This window comes from Hemiscyllium ocellatum, chromosome 14, assembly GCF_020745735.1.
Source record: "Hemiscyllium ocellatum isolate sHemOce1 chromosome 14, sHemOce1.pat.X.cur, whole genome shotgun sequence".
Lineage (NCBI taxonomy): Eukaryota > Metazoa > Chordata > Chondrichthyes > Orectolobiformes > Hemiscylliidae > Hemiscyllium > Hemiscyllium ocellatum.
In genome coordinates, this window is record NC_083414.1 from 9084860 (window position 1) to 9099087 (window position 14228).

A 14228-nucleotide genomic window follows, 5' to 3' on the forward strand; every position below is an offset into this window, starting at 1 on the left:
CTGATTTCCCCATTGTCTATAAGGCCCAAGCTGGGAGTGTGATGGAATGCACTCCAATTGCCTGGATGGGTGCAGCTCTATTGTACTCGAGTTTGACACGATCTAGCAGAAAGCATCCTGCCTGATCCACTACTCCCTTTAACAACACACAGAGGCAGTATTGTGCAAAGACTGCACGAAACACTATACAGACAAACAGGTCCCACGGACACCAACTACCCACTAAACATCACCACCAGCTGTCCCTAGTAACCATGCACAAGGATGAGAAGGGCAACAAATTTGACTGGGACAACACAATGATCACAGGACAAGCTAAACAGAGGACAGCCAGAGAATTTCTAGAAACATGGCACTCAGCCATGGCCTCCATCAACAAGCACATAGACCGAGACCCAATATACCGGTTACGACAACAAACTACCAGAACCGGCAACCAGAAGCAGCAGGAATGGAACCAAATAAATTCCAGAAGAAGCAGTACAGCAGCACTTTACAGGAGGCTCCAAAGCCTGAAAATGTCACCCAGACAGGGGACAAACATCTGCAAACCAACTTCCCAGCTCGGCGAACATACCCACACCCACGGCAACCAGCCCCTGAGGTACAGATTGTTACAGAAACCTCGAGTATTGTGAACCACCTACTGAGGAACTGCAGCAACTCACCAAGTCTCTTCTGATAGCACTCTGCAGACCCACAGCCTCTACTGTCTGCAAGGACATGGGCAGCAGATACATGAGAACACCACTCCCTTGCAAGTTACCCTCCAAGCCACTCACCATCCTGACTTGGAAATATATCGCTGTTCCTTCAGTGTTGCTGGGTCAAAATCCTGGAATGGGAAAAAGTGAGGTCTGCAGATGCTGGACATCAGAGCTGAAGATGTGTTGCTGGAAAAGCGCAGCAGGTCAGGCAGCATCCAAGGAACAGGAGAATCGACGTTTTGGGCATAAGCCCGAAGAAGGGCTTCCTGAAGAAGGGCTTATGCCTGAAACGTCGATTCTCCCGCTCCTTGGATGCTGCCTCACAGGCTGCGCTTTTCCAGCAACACATTTTCAGCTCAAAAGCCTGGAATGCCAGGCACTGCAATGGTTCCCCACAGTAGCCCCCCCGGCCACCATCATGTCTGAGGAAATGCTGGCCTGACCACAAATGGCCACATCCCATTAACAAATAAAAACAGAATGTGATATGATGCCATCACAGCCAAGTTTTGTATTGCTCTCCATATTTAAAGTGATCCTCCTGCCCTCTCCTTTTAATACTTCCTTTTAATCATCTTGGTAATATTTTGTTTGTGACCATCTGAGGTTTTGGGTGAACATGATGCTTTTTCAAAATTCACTTGAGAGGTGGGAATCACCGGCTGGGTCAATGTTTATTACCCATCTCTAGCTGCCCCTTGAGAAGGTGGGGGTGAGCTGCCTTCTTGAACCGCTGCAGTCCATGTGCTGTGGGTTGACCCCACAATGTCCTCACAGAGAGAGTCCAGGATATTGATCCAGCAACAGTGAAGGAACAGCGATATATTCCCAAGTCAGGATGGTGAGTGGCTTAGGGGAGAACTTGCAGGGGTAGTGTTCCCATGTATCTGCTGCCCTTGCTCTTCAGGATGTAAGGGGTCATGAGTTGGGAAGGTGCTGTCCGAGGATCTTTGGTGAATTTCTGCAGTGCATTTTGTACATGGTACATACTGCTGCTGCTGTTAAGCTAATGTGCAGTATGGTGCTTTAGGGAAAGAAATTGCCATTCGTACCTAGTCTGGGCTACATGTGACTCCAGACTCCCATCAATATGCCCTCTGAGCAATTGTGGATGTGTAATAATGTTGGCCCAGCCAACAATGCTCACATCTCATGAATGAATTTTTAAAATTCACCAAAGATCCTTCGACAGCAGCTGATAACATCCATTACCTTGCACCAATGCCTTTAAAAACGGTGCCCCATTTACTGAGCACTCTCTCAATGAATTCTTACCTGTTCCCCCTTCCTGCCAGGGAATCCAAGTCTGCCAGGAATACCAGGGTCACCCTGCACAAAGAATTTCACCAAGTCAGAAATCAAGATGGCGCAGAATAAACAACAGCTCACCATAAGACGAGACCTCAGAACTGTTTTTAAAAGGACTGGATGCAATGGCTATTAAAAATGAGCAGTATCTGAAGCTTTTTCAACAAAACGGGCAGAAAAGGACAACCTTTCTTCAACTCTCTCTTTTGTTCAAGATATCCTGAGTACCTTTATATTCCCAGTGAAGCACTTCCTTACACAAAGGAGAGTGAAATTCGGGAAATCTCTCGCCCCACCAGAAAGCTGTCAGGGGTGGGGGTGAGGAGTGAGGGGTTCAATTGGCAGTTCCAAAACAAAGCTAGGCTTCGGTGAGGTAAGGTTGTTCAGGGATGCAGAATCGAGGTACATAGGTGAAGGCGGTGTATCAGCCTTGTTTTATGGAAATCTTTAACAAAAACATAAAACCCTAGACAACATCGACACATGTTCACCCAATACTACTTTTTCACTTATGGAGATATTAACCAACTTGCATGCTAATATTTAATTTGTAACTTGAGGTTTATATTACTTACATCCTCCTTCATTTACTTTCCGAATTAAGACCAAAAAAACTCAGGAACAGATGTAGGCCATTCAGCCCATCAAGTCTGCTCTACCATTCAATCATGGCTGATCTGATAACCCTCAACTTCACTTTCCAGCCTTTCCCCATAACCCCTGATTCTCTTCTTGATTAAAAACCTGTCAATCTCAACTTTGAATGTGCTTAATGACCTAAGCTCTACAACCCTATATAGTAAAGAATTCAACAGATTCAGTATCTTCTGACAGAAGAAATTCCCCCTCATCTCTGTCTTAATTGGGTGACTCTTTCCTCTGAGATTATGCTCCTTCATCACAAAAGCAGAAACTACCTTTCCACATCTACCCTGTTAAGTCCCCTAAGAATCGCCATTGTTTCAATATGGTTGTCTCACGTTGTTCTAAACTCCAATGTGTACAAGGCAACATCGTCAACCTCTGCTTGTCAGAAAATCCCTCCATGCCAGGGATCAACATAATGACCTTCAACTCCAGTATTTCTTAGATAAGTGGACCAAAAGTGTTCACCAGGATTCTCAGTATGTTCTAACTAGTGGTGTGTATAGTTTTAGCTGTAGACTTCCTTATACTGCAATCCCTTCTAAATCAAAGCCAATATTCCATTTGCCTTCTCTATTACCCCCTAAACCTGGATGCTTGCCTTTTGTGATTCGTGCATGAATCCTCTTCCGTAGCTTTCAGGAGTCTTTCTCCATTTAAATAATCCCCAGATCCACTATTTTTCCTACCAAAATACATAATCTCACATTTTCTCACATTATATTTCATCTGCCCACTCCCTCTAACTGTCCATAACCCTCTGCAGGCTCTTTGTGTCACTCTCACCACTCGCTTTCCCACCTGGTTTCAGGTCATTGCCAATTTGGCCAGAGTATATTCACTTTTCTAACCCAAGGTGTTAATATATATTATGAATACCACTGACCCCTGTGGCTGAAATAAAAGTGAACTATTTAGTCACCGTGTTTATTCCTTACCTTGTTTCCCTTCTCTCCATCAGTGCCACAGGCACCTTTCGCCCCTCTGTCACCCTGTAAAACAAACCAAATTGCACACCAGTCCTTTATACCAGCCTTTTATATATAGCGGTCTTTTGTGTACACCAATCCTTTGTGTACACAAGACCATCTGATCCAGCATTTTGTGAATTCCAGCTATTTATGTACACAAACAATCCACATCATTCCTTTTGTGTATACCAGACATTTTTACCAGTCCTTCGTGTATACCAGCCCTTCGTGTATATCAGTCTTTTATACTAGTCCTTCGTGTATACTGGTATTTTACATCAGTCCTTTGTATATACCAGTCCTTTACACCAGTCCTTCATGTGTACCAGCCCTTTGTGTATACCAGTCATCAGTTCCAGCTTTTTGAGAATTCTAGCCATTTGTGGACATAAGCAATGTCTATCCTTGTGTGTATTATGATGTGAAAGAGCCGGTGCTGGACTTTGGGGGGACAAAGTTAAAAATCACACTACACCAGGTTATAGAACATAGAAAAGTACGGCATAGAACAGGCTCTTTGGCCCACCATGTTGTGCCAAAGATTAATCCTAATGTAAAACAAAATAACTTAACTTACGCACCCCTCAATTCACTGTTATCCATGTCTAGCAGTCGCTTAAACGTCCCTAATGACTCTGCTACCACCACCATTGCTGGCAATACATTCCATGCATTCACAACTCTCTGTGTAAAGAACCCGCCTCTGATGTCCCCTCTATACCTTTCTCCTAATATCTTAGAACAATGACCCTCGTCCCAGTCAATCCTGCTCTGGGAAAAAGTCTCTGGTTATTGACTGTATCCATGCCTCTCATTATCTTGTATACCTCGATCAGGTCAACTCTCTTCCTCCTTCTCTCCAGAGAGAAAAGTCCGAGCTTAGTCAATCTCTGTTCATAAGGCAAGCCCTCCAGTCCAGGCAGCATCCTGGTAAACCTCCTTTGCACCTTCTCCAAAGCCTCTGTATCTTTCCTATAGTACAGCGACCAGAACTGGACACAATATTCCAAGTGTGGTCCCACCAGGGACTTGTAGAGCTGAAGCAAAACCTCGTGGATCTTAACGTCGATCCCCCTGTTAATGAAAGCCAAGACACCAATGCTTTATTTGGAAGTACTAGGTCTCAGAGCACCGCTCCTTCATCAGATGGTTGTGCAGCAGGATCAAACATAAGACACAGAATTCAAAGCAAAACATCTCAGTGTCATACAGCAATACATCATTTCAGCTGTATGATACTGTAATCTTTTGCGATAAGTTCTGTGTCTTATGTATGATCCTGCTTCACAGCTACCTGATGAAGGAGCAGCGCTCCGAAAGCTAGTACTCCCAAATAAACATGTTGGACTATAACCTGGTGTTGTGTGATTTTTAACTTTGTGTATATCAGTCATTTCTATCAGCCCTTCTGGAGAACCAGTTCTTTAACATATATACACTAACTCTTTGTGTACGTGAGTCATTTATACCAGCCGTTTGTGTACACCAGTTCTTAAAATACCAGTTCTTCATGTACATGAGTCCTTTATCCCGTCTTTTTGAGTACACCAGTAAGTTGTACTGATTGTTTGTGAATACCAGCCATTTCTGCATATCTGTGTTTAACATGTATTATATGATATGTGAAAAACACCTCAGGTAACAGCGCAGATCCATGTTGTTTTTTGTGGTGGACCTGAGGATTGAATTTCAGACTGATCACTTGGAATGGTTCACACCAGCCTGTAAGGTTTCATCATTACACAGTGAGGTCAGGTCATTCATCAAATGTTTCAATTAAGTCATTCCACATTTATCAGAAATGGAAAACTGAACTTAGTTAATATGCAAAATGTCTCTTTCACTTCAAGTGTTAATAAATTCTGCTAATATCCCAAACTTGAAAAACCATTTGTATATCTGACCCAGATTTGGAAGGATTCATCATCATATACATCATTTGGGTGGCACGGGCGGCACAGTGGTTAGCACTGCTGCCTCACAGTGCCAGAGACCCGGGTTCAATTCCTGCCTCAAGCAACTGTCTGTGTGGAGTTTGCACATTCTCCCCGTGTCTGCTTGGGTTTGCTCCGGGTGCTCCGGTTTCCTCCCACAGTCCAAAGATGTGCAAGTTCGGTGAACTGGCCATACTAAATTGCCCGCAGTGTTAGGTGAAGGGGTAAATGTAGGGGAATGGGTGAGGGTGGGTTGCTCTTCAGAGGGTCGGTGTGGACTTGTTGGGCCAAAGGGCCTGTTCCCACACTGTAAGTAATCTAATAGAGAGTTACAGAGCATGGAAACTCGTCCATGCTGATCAGATTTCTTGAACTGAACTAGTCTCATTTACCCACACTTGGCCCTTATCCCTCTAAACCCTTCCTATTTATGTATATGTCCAAGTGTCTTTTAAATTTTAAATCTACCACTTCCTCTGGCAACACATTCAATGCATGCATCACTCTCTGCATAAAACGTTTGTCCCTTAGGTGCCTTTTAAATCTTTCCACTCTCACCTTAAATCTAAGCCCTCTGGTTTTGGACGCCCCGACCCTGGATAAAAGACCTTGCCTATTCACTTACCTATGGCCCTCATGATTATCACAGCTCAGTTCACCTGGGATACACATCATGTTTGTAACAACTTACTTTGAAACCTTGAGGTCCTATTTCTCCCCTGTCACCACGGTTTCCTTTCACTCCATCACTGCCATCCTTCCCCGGTATTCCCTGTTAAAGATCCGCACGTGGGAAACAAAGTTAGTGCAGCTAATAACAGACACCAGTACAGTCTTCTTGACAAAAACCGAACAAACAGGCTCTGAGGAAGGGTCACTCAACCCGAAACGTTAACTCTGATTTCTGTCCACAGATGCCGCAAGACCCGCTGAGCACCATGTACAGTCTTCTTGACTCTCTGTCTGACAGTGAGTGACTCACAGTCAGGAGTTGGCTGGATAGAGAAGATCCTGAGAGGTTACTGCTACTCATAGAAGGTACAAGAACAAGAGGGCATAGATTTGAAGTGATCTGTGAAAGAAACAAGGGCCAAGTGAGGAAAACATTTTCACTCCCATTCAATTGATTGAAAAGTACCTCTCTAATTTCAAATCTAATGTTGATCTTCTGGTTTCGGCAGAAGGAGTGCTTCCACACCACTCCCATCTTTGTAGGTGACATGGTGGCTCAGTGGTTAGCACCAGTGCCTCACAGTGCGAGGGACCTGGGTTCAGTTCCAGCCTTGGAAGACTCTCTGTGTGGAGTTTACACATTCTCCCTGTGTCTGCATGGGTTTCCTCCCACGGTCCAAAGATATGCAGGTCAGGTGAATTGGCCATGCTAAATTGCCCATAATGTTAGGTGCACTAGACAGGGGTATGTACAAGGTGGGGGATTTGGGTCTGGGTGGGTTACTCATTGGACAGTCAGTGTGGACTTGTTGGGCCAAAGGGCCTGTTTCTATACTGTCGGGAATTTAATCTAATCTTGCATTTGTGCAGCTGTAACCTTGTGTGCCTTGCTCTGTCTAAGTGCCCTATGATCTGTATGTCTTTGTTTGCTATGATCTGCCTGTACTCCTCACAAAACAAAACTTTTCACTGTACTTAGGTTCATGTGACTACAATAAATCAAATCAAATCAATATCAGTTAAAATCAGAGGAGATCCAAAGATCGCTCCCCACCGGTTAAGATTCAATGTCGCACTGAGGGTCCCAATATTTGAAGTTGTAACGACCATCCTGATAGCCCAACACATGGAGAAGATGCTTCCACTAGTGGGAGAGACTAGGACCCAAGGGAACAGCCTCAGAGTGAGGGGATGACCCTTTAGAATTAAAATAAGGAGCAATTTCTTCAGCCAGAGAATGGTCAACCTGTGGAGCTCATTGCTGTGTAGGACAGCGACAGCCAAGTCACTGAGTGTATTTAAGACAGAGATAGACAGGTTCTTGATTAGTGAGGGGATCAGTGGTGAGAGGAAGACGACAGGAGAATGGGATTGAGAAACATATCATCCCATGATCAAATTACCTGGGGAACCAGCAAGTTCGATAGACGAGAGAGATGTTTTTTAATTTTGAGAGGGACTTACTTAAAGGCTGGAAGGAAAGGCATAAAGTGGCCAAGACAATTTTGCTGCAGCATAAGCAATAAATTTAGATTGAAACAAAACTCAGATAAAGTGCAATATGAAGAATTTGACATGAAAAGTGTGTCAAAACAAGTAAGAGAAAATGGCACAGGTAAGTGAATGAAAATGCACCAAACTCTACAGATCAAAACTATCAGTCCTTCCATTTATGTTGTTGGATTCAAAATCCAAGTCATTGAATGTATTTAAGACAGAGATAGATAGTTTGTTGATCAGTAAGGGGATCAATGGTTACAGGGAGAAGGCAGAAGAATGGGGTTGAGAAACATATCGTCCCATGATCGAATGGCAGAGCAGACTGGATGGGCTGAATGGCCTCATTTTACTCCTATATCCATATATCTTGACACAGTAAATCTGAAATGAATCTTTCTGTTTGCGTTTGGGAATGAGGGCAGGCTGGTATGGATTGTTCTTCATCTGAATGATCTGAACAGTCACGGCTGGTTTGATTGCTCCATTTCTGTCTAGCCCCTGATAACCTTTCACCCCTCTGTTTATCACAAATCCATTAACCTCTGCCTTAAAACCTATACAAAGACGCCAGTTCCACCATCTCTTGAGGAAGGAGGTTCCAAAGGCTCACGGTGCTCTGTGAGATAGAAACAATCCCCCTCCCTATCTCTGTTTTAATTAGGTGACCCCAATTTGTTTTTTGAATTCCAGCTTCTCCCACAAAAAGGAAACATCCTCTCCACTTTAATCTCATCAATGTAGGAGGTAACTGCTTCATTCTGTGCGGGGCTGGGTGAGATCACAGGGTTGGATGGTGGGGAGGAATAGGTCAGAGGGCCGAGCAGAAGCCCCAACTTATCACTGCCCCAGTTGTCTACGATTGGGGGACCTGGAGGTCACCTTTCACCTCAGCAGGCACATCTCCCTGGCTTCACCATCAGGTCAGGCAGCATCCAAGGAGCAAGAGAGTCAACGCTTGAGCATGGGCTCTTCCTGATGAAGGACTCTCCCGCTCCTAGGGTGCTCCCCGACCAGCTGTGCTTTTCCAGCACCACACTGTTTTGACTCTGATCTCCGGTATCTGCAGTCCTCACTTCATCCTGGTTTCACCATCAGGAAATCAATCATTCTGCTCCCCTTCCAGGTCAACAGGTGTTGGGTTAAGAACTTTAACTAACTGTTAATGACCAGTAAAAGCACACAATTGGTAGTGAGTCAGAAGGGTGACACATGGACCTTCTGGTCTAGAATTTAATCGTTGCAGGGAAGGGGGTAAATATCTCACTGGGATCAAGCCCTCCAAAAATTGTGTCCTCCTTACAGCAGAGAAGACGGAGAGTTGATTTGTTGGAGCTGTTCAAAATTCTGAACGTTATCAACCCAGATAATGAAATAAATTCTTTCCAAAGACAGGAGACAACCTGACGTTAGTGACTAGCAACAGACGAGCGATTTTTCTTTTAAGCAGCACAATGTAATGTGGAATGCACTGTCTAAGAGGGCAGTGGAATCAGATCTGATAACTTTCATTTGGGAACTAGACAGATAATTGAAACAAAAAAATGATGTGCAGGGCTATGGGAAATAAAGAGTGGGTCTAATAGGGCAGCTGTTTTGAGGAGTAAATTATTGCAGATGCTGGAATCTGTACTGAAAATAACAAATGCTGGAGGTCACAGCGGGTCAGGCAGCATCCATATAGAGAGAGAGAGAGAGAGCGCAAGCTAACGTTTCAAGTCAAGATGACTTTTCATCAGGGCTGATATGGAGTGCGGAGCATTTACACAATAGTTGGGATGTTGGAGTGTTGGGGGAGAGAGGATGTAGATTAAGTGATTGGAATGTGAGAATGGCAGAGCAGTGGTGTGTCTAATTGCCACATGGGAAAGAACAGACAGTCCCAAAGGGGTGGTGGGGGGGGGTGGTGGGAGAAGGTGACAGAGAATGTAACGAGCAAAGATAAAAGAAGGGGAAGAAATGGGTTCACAATTTGAAGGTGTTGAAGTCAATACTGAACCCCCTCCACACTTCACATCAGCTCTGAGGAAGAGTCAGTGAGACTCGAAATATTAGCTTGTTCTCTCTGCGGCTGCTGCCTGACCCACTGTGATCTCCAGCATTTTTCATTTTCAGCTCTTTCGAGGAGTTAGTTTGAGAACTTTTGGAATGGAATACAGGCCCACCCTTCTAGATTGTGTTGATGGTGAGTTAGATGGTCACGATGAGTCAGGAGATGACTTAACGTGCATTTTATTGCACTTTCTTGTCAAGCAGGTCAAAGGGAGCCAAGTGTAAATGCCAGAATTAGGGAAATTGATGAGCCAACTGATCACATCTTTAAGCAGTGATAGAGACTGAGACATTGCTGAATGTGCAGTGAATAGGAAGGAACAATGCAAAACTTACCGGTTTCCCAGGTTGGCCTGGTTCACCTGCCTCACCCTGGCAAAAGAAACAAAATTTCATTAAGGTTTAGGTCCTGTGCAGAGTTTTTTTTAGTTACTGATGTTCCCCAGTTGTATTTAAACGCAGAAAAAGAATGTCAGTGAGGTATTCAGCCGGAGCAAAGGTCACAGCCAAAACTGTCCAACCTCATTTAATATCCCAAGGTAAGAGGTCAGGCCAAGTCCAAAAGGGCAGGAGGCAACGCAAAAGCAAAATAAATTACCTGGGGAAACACCAAGTTCGGCAGCAGAGAGGTGTGTTATCCTGAGAGGGGCTTACATAAAAGACTGGACAGAAAGCCATAAGGAGGCCAAATGATTTCGCTATAGCATGAGCAATGAAGTTCGACTGAAACAAAGCCCAGAATAAGTGCAGTGTGAAGGTGTGACAAAAAAGGTAACAGAAAGTGACACAGGCAAGTAAATGAAAATACAACATACTCTACATTTCAAAACAGCGCTCTGAAAGTTTGTGATTTTAAATAAACTGCTTGGACCTGATGTTGGGTGACTTCTGACTTTATCCTCTCTCTCAAGAATTAATTCTGACCTCTGGATGACGGATCACCACAATGTTACCATCCCACATGGGAGATACAATTGGCTTTTTTTCCTCACGGTTCAGATCATTTTACAGTTTCACTGTAAATTGTTGGACCATTTTGCAAAGGTAACACCATTAATTCACCTCAATTTCTCCCGCAATTTCTGGCCCTTGCTTTGTGACTTGTTTCCAGCCGCAACATTTATCCCAGAGAGTGGGAGAGGCACAATGTTGTTCATGTTGGTTTGATTTTCAGCGCTGACCAAGGAGAGGATTTTCCTATGCAGGCGTTAGTGAACCATTAAACCATGTGGAGTCTTCAAAGACTGAAGTCCAGGTCATGCTCCACACCCTTAACTCAATCCTAAAAGACAAGCTTCATCATCTTATAGTTTTGCTGAATAAATGCAAGAGAATACAACCTTTTGTCCACCTGCACCTCTGGCGCCAGGGAAGCCCATTGAACCTTTGTCTCCTTGTTCTCCTTTGGGTCCCTAAACAGAAAGGAATAAAACAGACACAACCCTTAGATCAGGAACCCAATCGAACCTGCAGTTACCATCAGCATTGATGCACCACAGAAAGTATCCTATCTGGATGCATCACAACGTGGTTTGGTAACTCCTCTGCCCAAGACCATAAGAAACTACAGAGAGTTGGAAACACAGCCCAGTCCATCATACAAACCCAGCCGTCCAACCATTGACTCCATCTACACTTCTCACTGCCTCGGGGAAGCAATCAACGTCATCTAAGACCCCTCCCATTCCGGTTATATTCTCTTACACCCTCTTCCATCGGGCAGAAGATAGAAATGTTTGTATACACGTACCAACAGATTCAAGAACAGCATCTTCTGTTATCAGGCTTCTGAATGGACCTCTTTAATATTTACATTGATCTGTCACTGCACCTTTCATGCAGCTGCATTACTGTATAATGCATTCTGTTCTGTTACCCTGATGTACTCTGTATAGTATGATCTACCTGTACAGCATGTTAAGACAACACTTTTCACTGTACCTCAGCACACGTGACAGTAATAAATCAAATCAAAATCATTGCTCATCTTCTGGAGCATTTTGACCTCAAGGTTCAGTTTTTTTTATATAAGGAAGGGGCACTGGTTGATCTGAAAAGGGAACAGAGACTCACCATCAGGTATTCACTCAAACGCTGTGGGTGAAGCAGTGGTTTTTGTTGGATTCCACAGAAGCACTAACACTAAAGGGATCAGCTGGAATAACCCACAGATTTGAGGTGACATGACACTTATGATTGAAAGTGGCTGGTGTCTTTGCTTGGTTAGCCATCTACATATTCATGCACCCTAAACACAGGCTCCTTTCTTCATTGTCACTGTCAGTAGCAGCGACTCGAGACCACACTCACCAGCCACGCGCATTATAGCAGATTTTGCCACTGTCGACACCTTTACTCCCAGGGACTACAACGGTTCAAAAAGGCAGCTGACCACCACCTTCTCAAGGGGGAATTGGAGAAGGGCGATAAATGCTGAGCTAGCCAGCGATGCCCACATACCACAAGTGAATAAAAGCAAACTGTTACATAATTCACACTTCCATTCCAAATCCCCAGGTTTCAGTGTTTGAATGACCAGGTGATGTTAGACTGAGAGTCTGTCTATGTCTAAAGTGCTGTTGTGCATTATGACCTCCTTCTCATACTCACCCTCAGCATGTGGCATCACTTCATTTCCTGCTCACCTGAGATGTGGGTGGAGGTAACCTGCTTTCTGAACCATCACTGACAGTTCTTGTGGCTTGTTATGCCGTTCTAGAAGGCAGGTCAGAGTCGGTGTGGGACAGGAGTTACATTTAGCCCTAGAACAGTTTAAAATGATGGGATTTTTTTTCCCTCAAGCAGGTGAATGGACCAGATGGGATCCATTATGACAATCCATTCATGACCATTTTTACAGAAAGTAGTCATAGTGATAACCCTTAATTGCTTTATTGATAGATTTCTGAACAGTAAAGGAATTAAGGGCTATGGTGAGTGGGCGGGTTCGTGAAGCTGAGTCCAGGATAATGTCAGCCATATTATTGAATGGTGGAGCGGGCCCGATGGGCCAGATGGTCTACTCCTGTTTCTTACATTCTTATGATCTACAACAGGGCTGGTCATAGTCATAGAGATGTACAGCACAGAAACAGACCCTTCGGCCCAACCCGTCCATGCCGACCAGATATCCCAACCCAATCTAGTCCCATCTGCCAGCACCCGGCCCATATCCCTCCAAACCCTTCCTATTCATATACCCATCCAAATGCCTCTTAAATGTTGCAATTGTACCAGCCTCCACCACATCCTCTGGCAGCTCATTCCATACTCGCTTCACCCTTTGTGTGAAAAAGTTGCCTCTTTTATATCTTTCCCCTTTCACCCTAAACCTATGCCCTCTAGTTCGGGACTCCCCCACCCCAGGGAAAAGACCTTGTCTATTTACCCTATCCATGCCCCTCATGATTTTATAAACCTCTATAAGGTCACCCCTCAGCTGGCCCTCTGCTCATTCTCTACAACTTGAGTCCTTGCAGTTTCAGCTTTGGTTTTGGAGCTCGCATTGTCAATTTCAAGACGTCCGACACAGTCAGTTATTCTTTTTCTCCCTCTTGGTTTACCTCACTCTAATCATCCTCCAGTCACCTCCACCGGCAAATCCTCGTGCCGAAGGATATGGCCAGTCCAGCCTTGCAGCCTTTTCTCGGTGATCTTCACCAAGGGCCTTTTGTCCTTCCCTATCCTGAGAGAATCTCTTCATTGCTCTCATGTTCTGTCCAAACTGTCCCCCTCTGCCCGTCTACTGACTCTCATTTCACCACCTTCAAGTCTTCAGGGATCCCGAAATGTCTACGTTTGACAAGATGTTCCGAATCACTGGCCCTTGAGGAAACTCCCTCATTGAGATTGCTACTCATTCCAAGGCTGAGGAATTGCTTTTGTTTGGAGAATTTATTTGTTGTCAAGTGTTATTTACATTCTGATTTCCTATGGGCAATAATCATCTTCTGATAAGGGACTTCAATTGCGAAACTTGCTCTGCTATAGTCCATTTATCGTGACCTCGGTTTCCCAGCATGACTTATTTTTTCCCCAATTGCCACAACCTTCACCCTGCCTTACACTAAGTTTCATTCTGTAAGCTTTCATCACTTGCAGCCCATTGGTCTTCTTTTGTTCTTAATGGCTTTCTGGGGCATGTGACTCACTGCAGAGGCTAGTCCTGAGAACTCAGTGGCTTGTGGGTTTCAGAGGGCAGTTAAGGAATAGGCACATTGCTGGGGGTCTGAACCCACATTAGGTCAGACCAGGTAAGGAAGACAGATTTCCGATTTCCCTCTCTCGAGGGGAGGAACCAGATGGACTTTTGCAACAATTGTTGACAGTCATCATAGATATTTTCTGATCACGTTGTTCAGAGAAGTTGTTACATACATGATGGAACTGGAACTTGAGTCTCCTGTCACAGAGGGGCGCTACCACTGTAGCACAAGAACCAT

The 14228-nt window shown here is 44.4% G+C and overlaps 1 protein-coding gene across 1 annotated transcript in view; it reads right to left on the bottom strand.

Moving 5' to 3' along the window:
• Positions 1-14228, bottom strand: part of col7a1 (collagen, type VII, alpha 1) — a 363650-nt gene that overhangs the window by 17659 nt on the left and 331763 nt on the right. Inside the window, exons 107-111 of the mRNA XM_060835829.1 lie at positions 11127-11198; positions 10123-10158; positions 6257-6337; positions 3599-3652; positions 1983-2036 (exon numbers count right to left, since the gene is read on the bottom strand). Coding sequence (XP_060691812.1) covers positions 1983-2036; positions 3599-3652; positions 6257-6337; positions 10123-10158; positions 11127-11198 — 297 coding nt within the window. The remainder of the gene's footprint in view (positions 1-1982; positions 2037-3598; positions 3653-6256; positions 6338-10122; positions 10159-11126; positions 11199-14228) is intronic.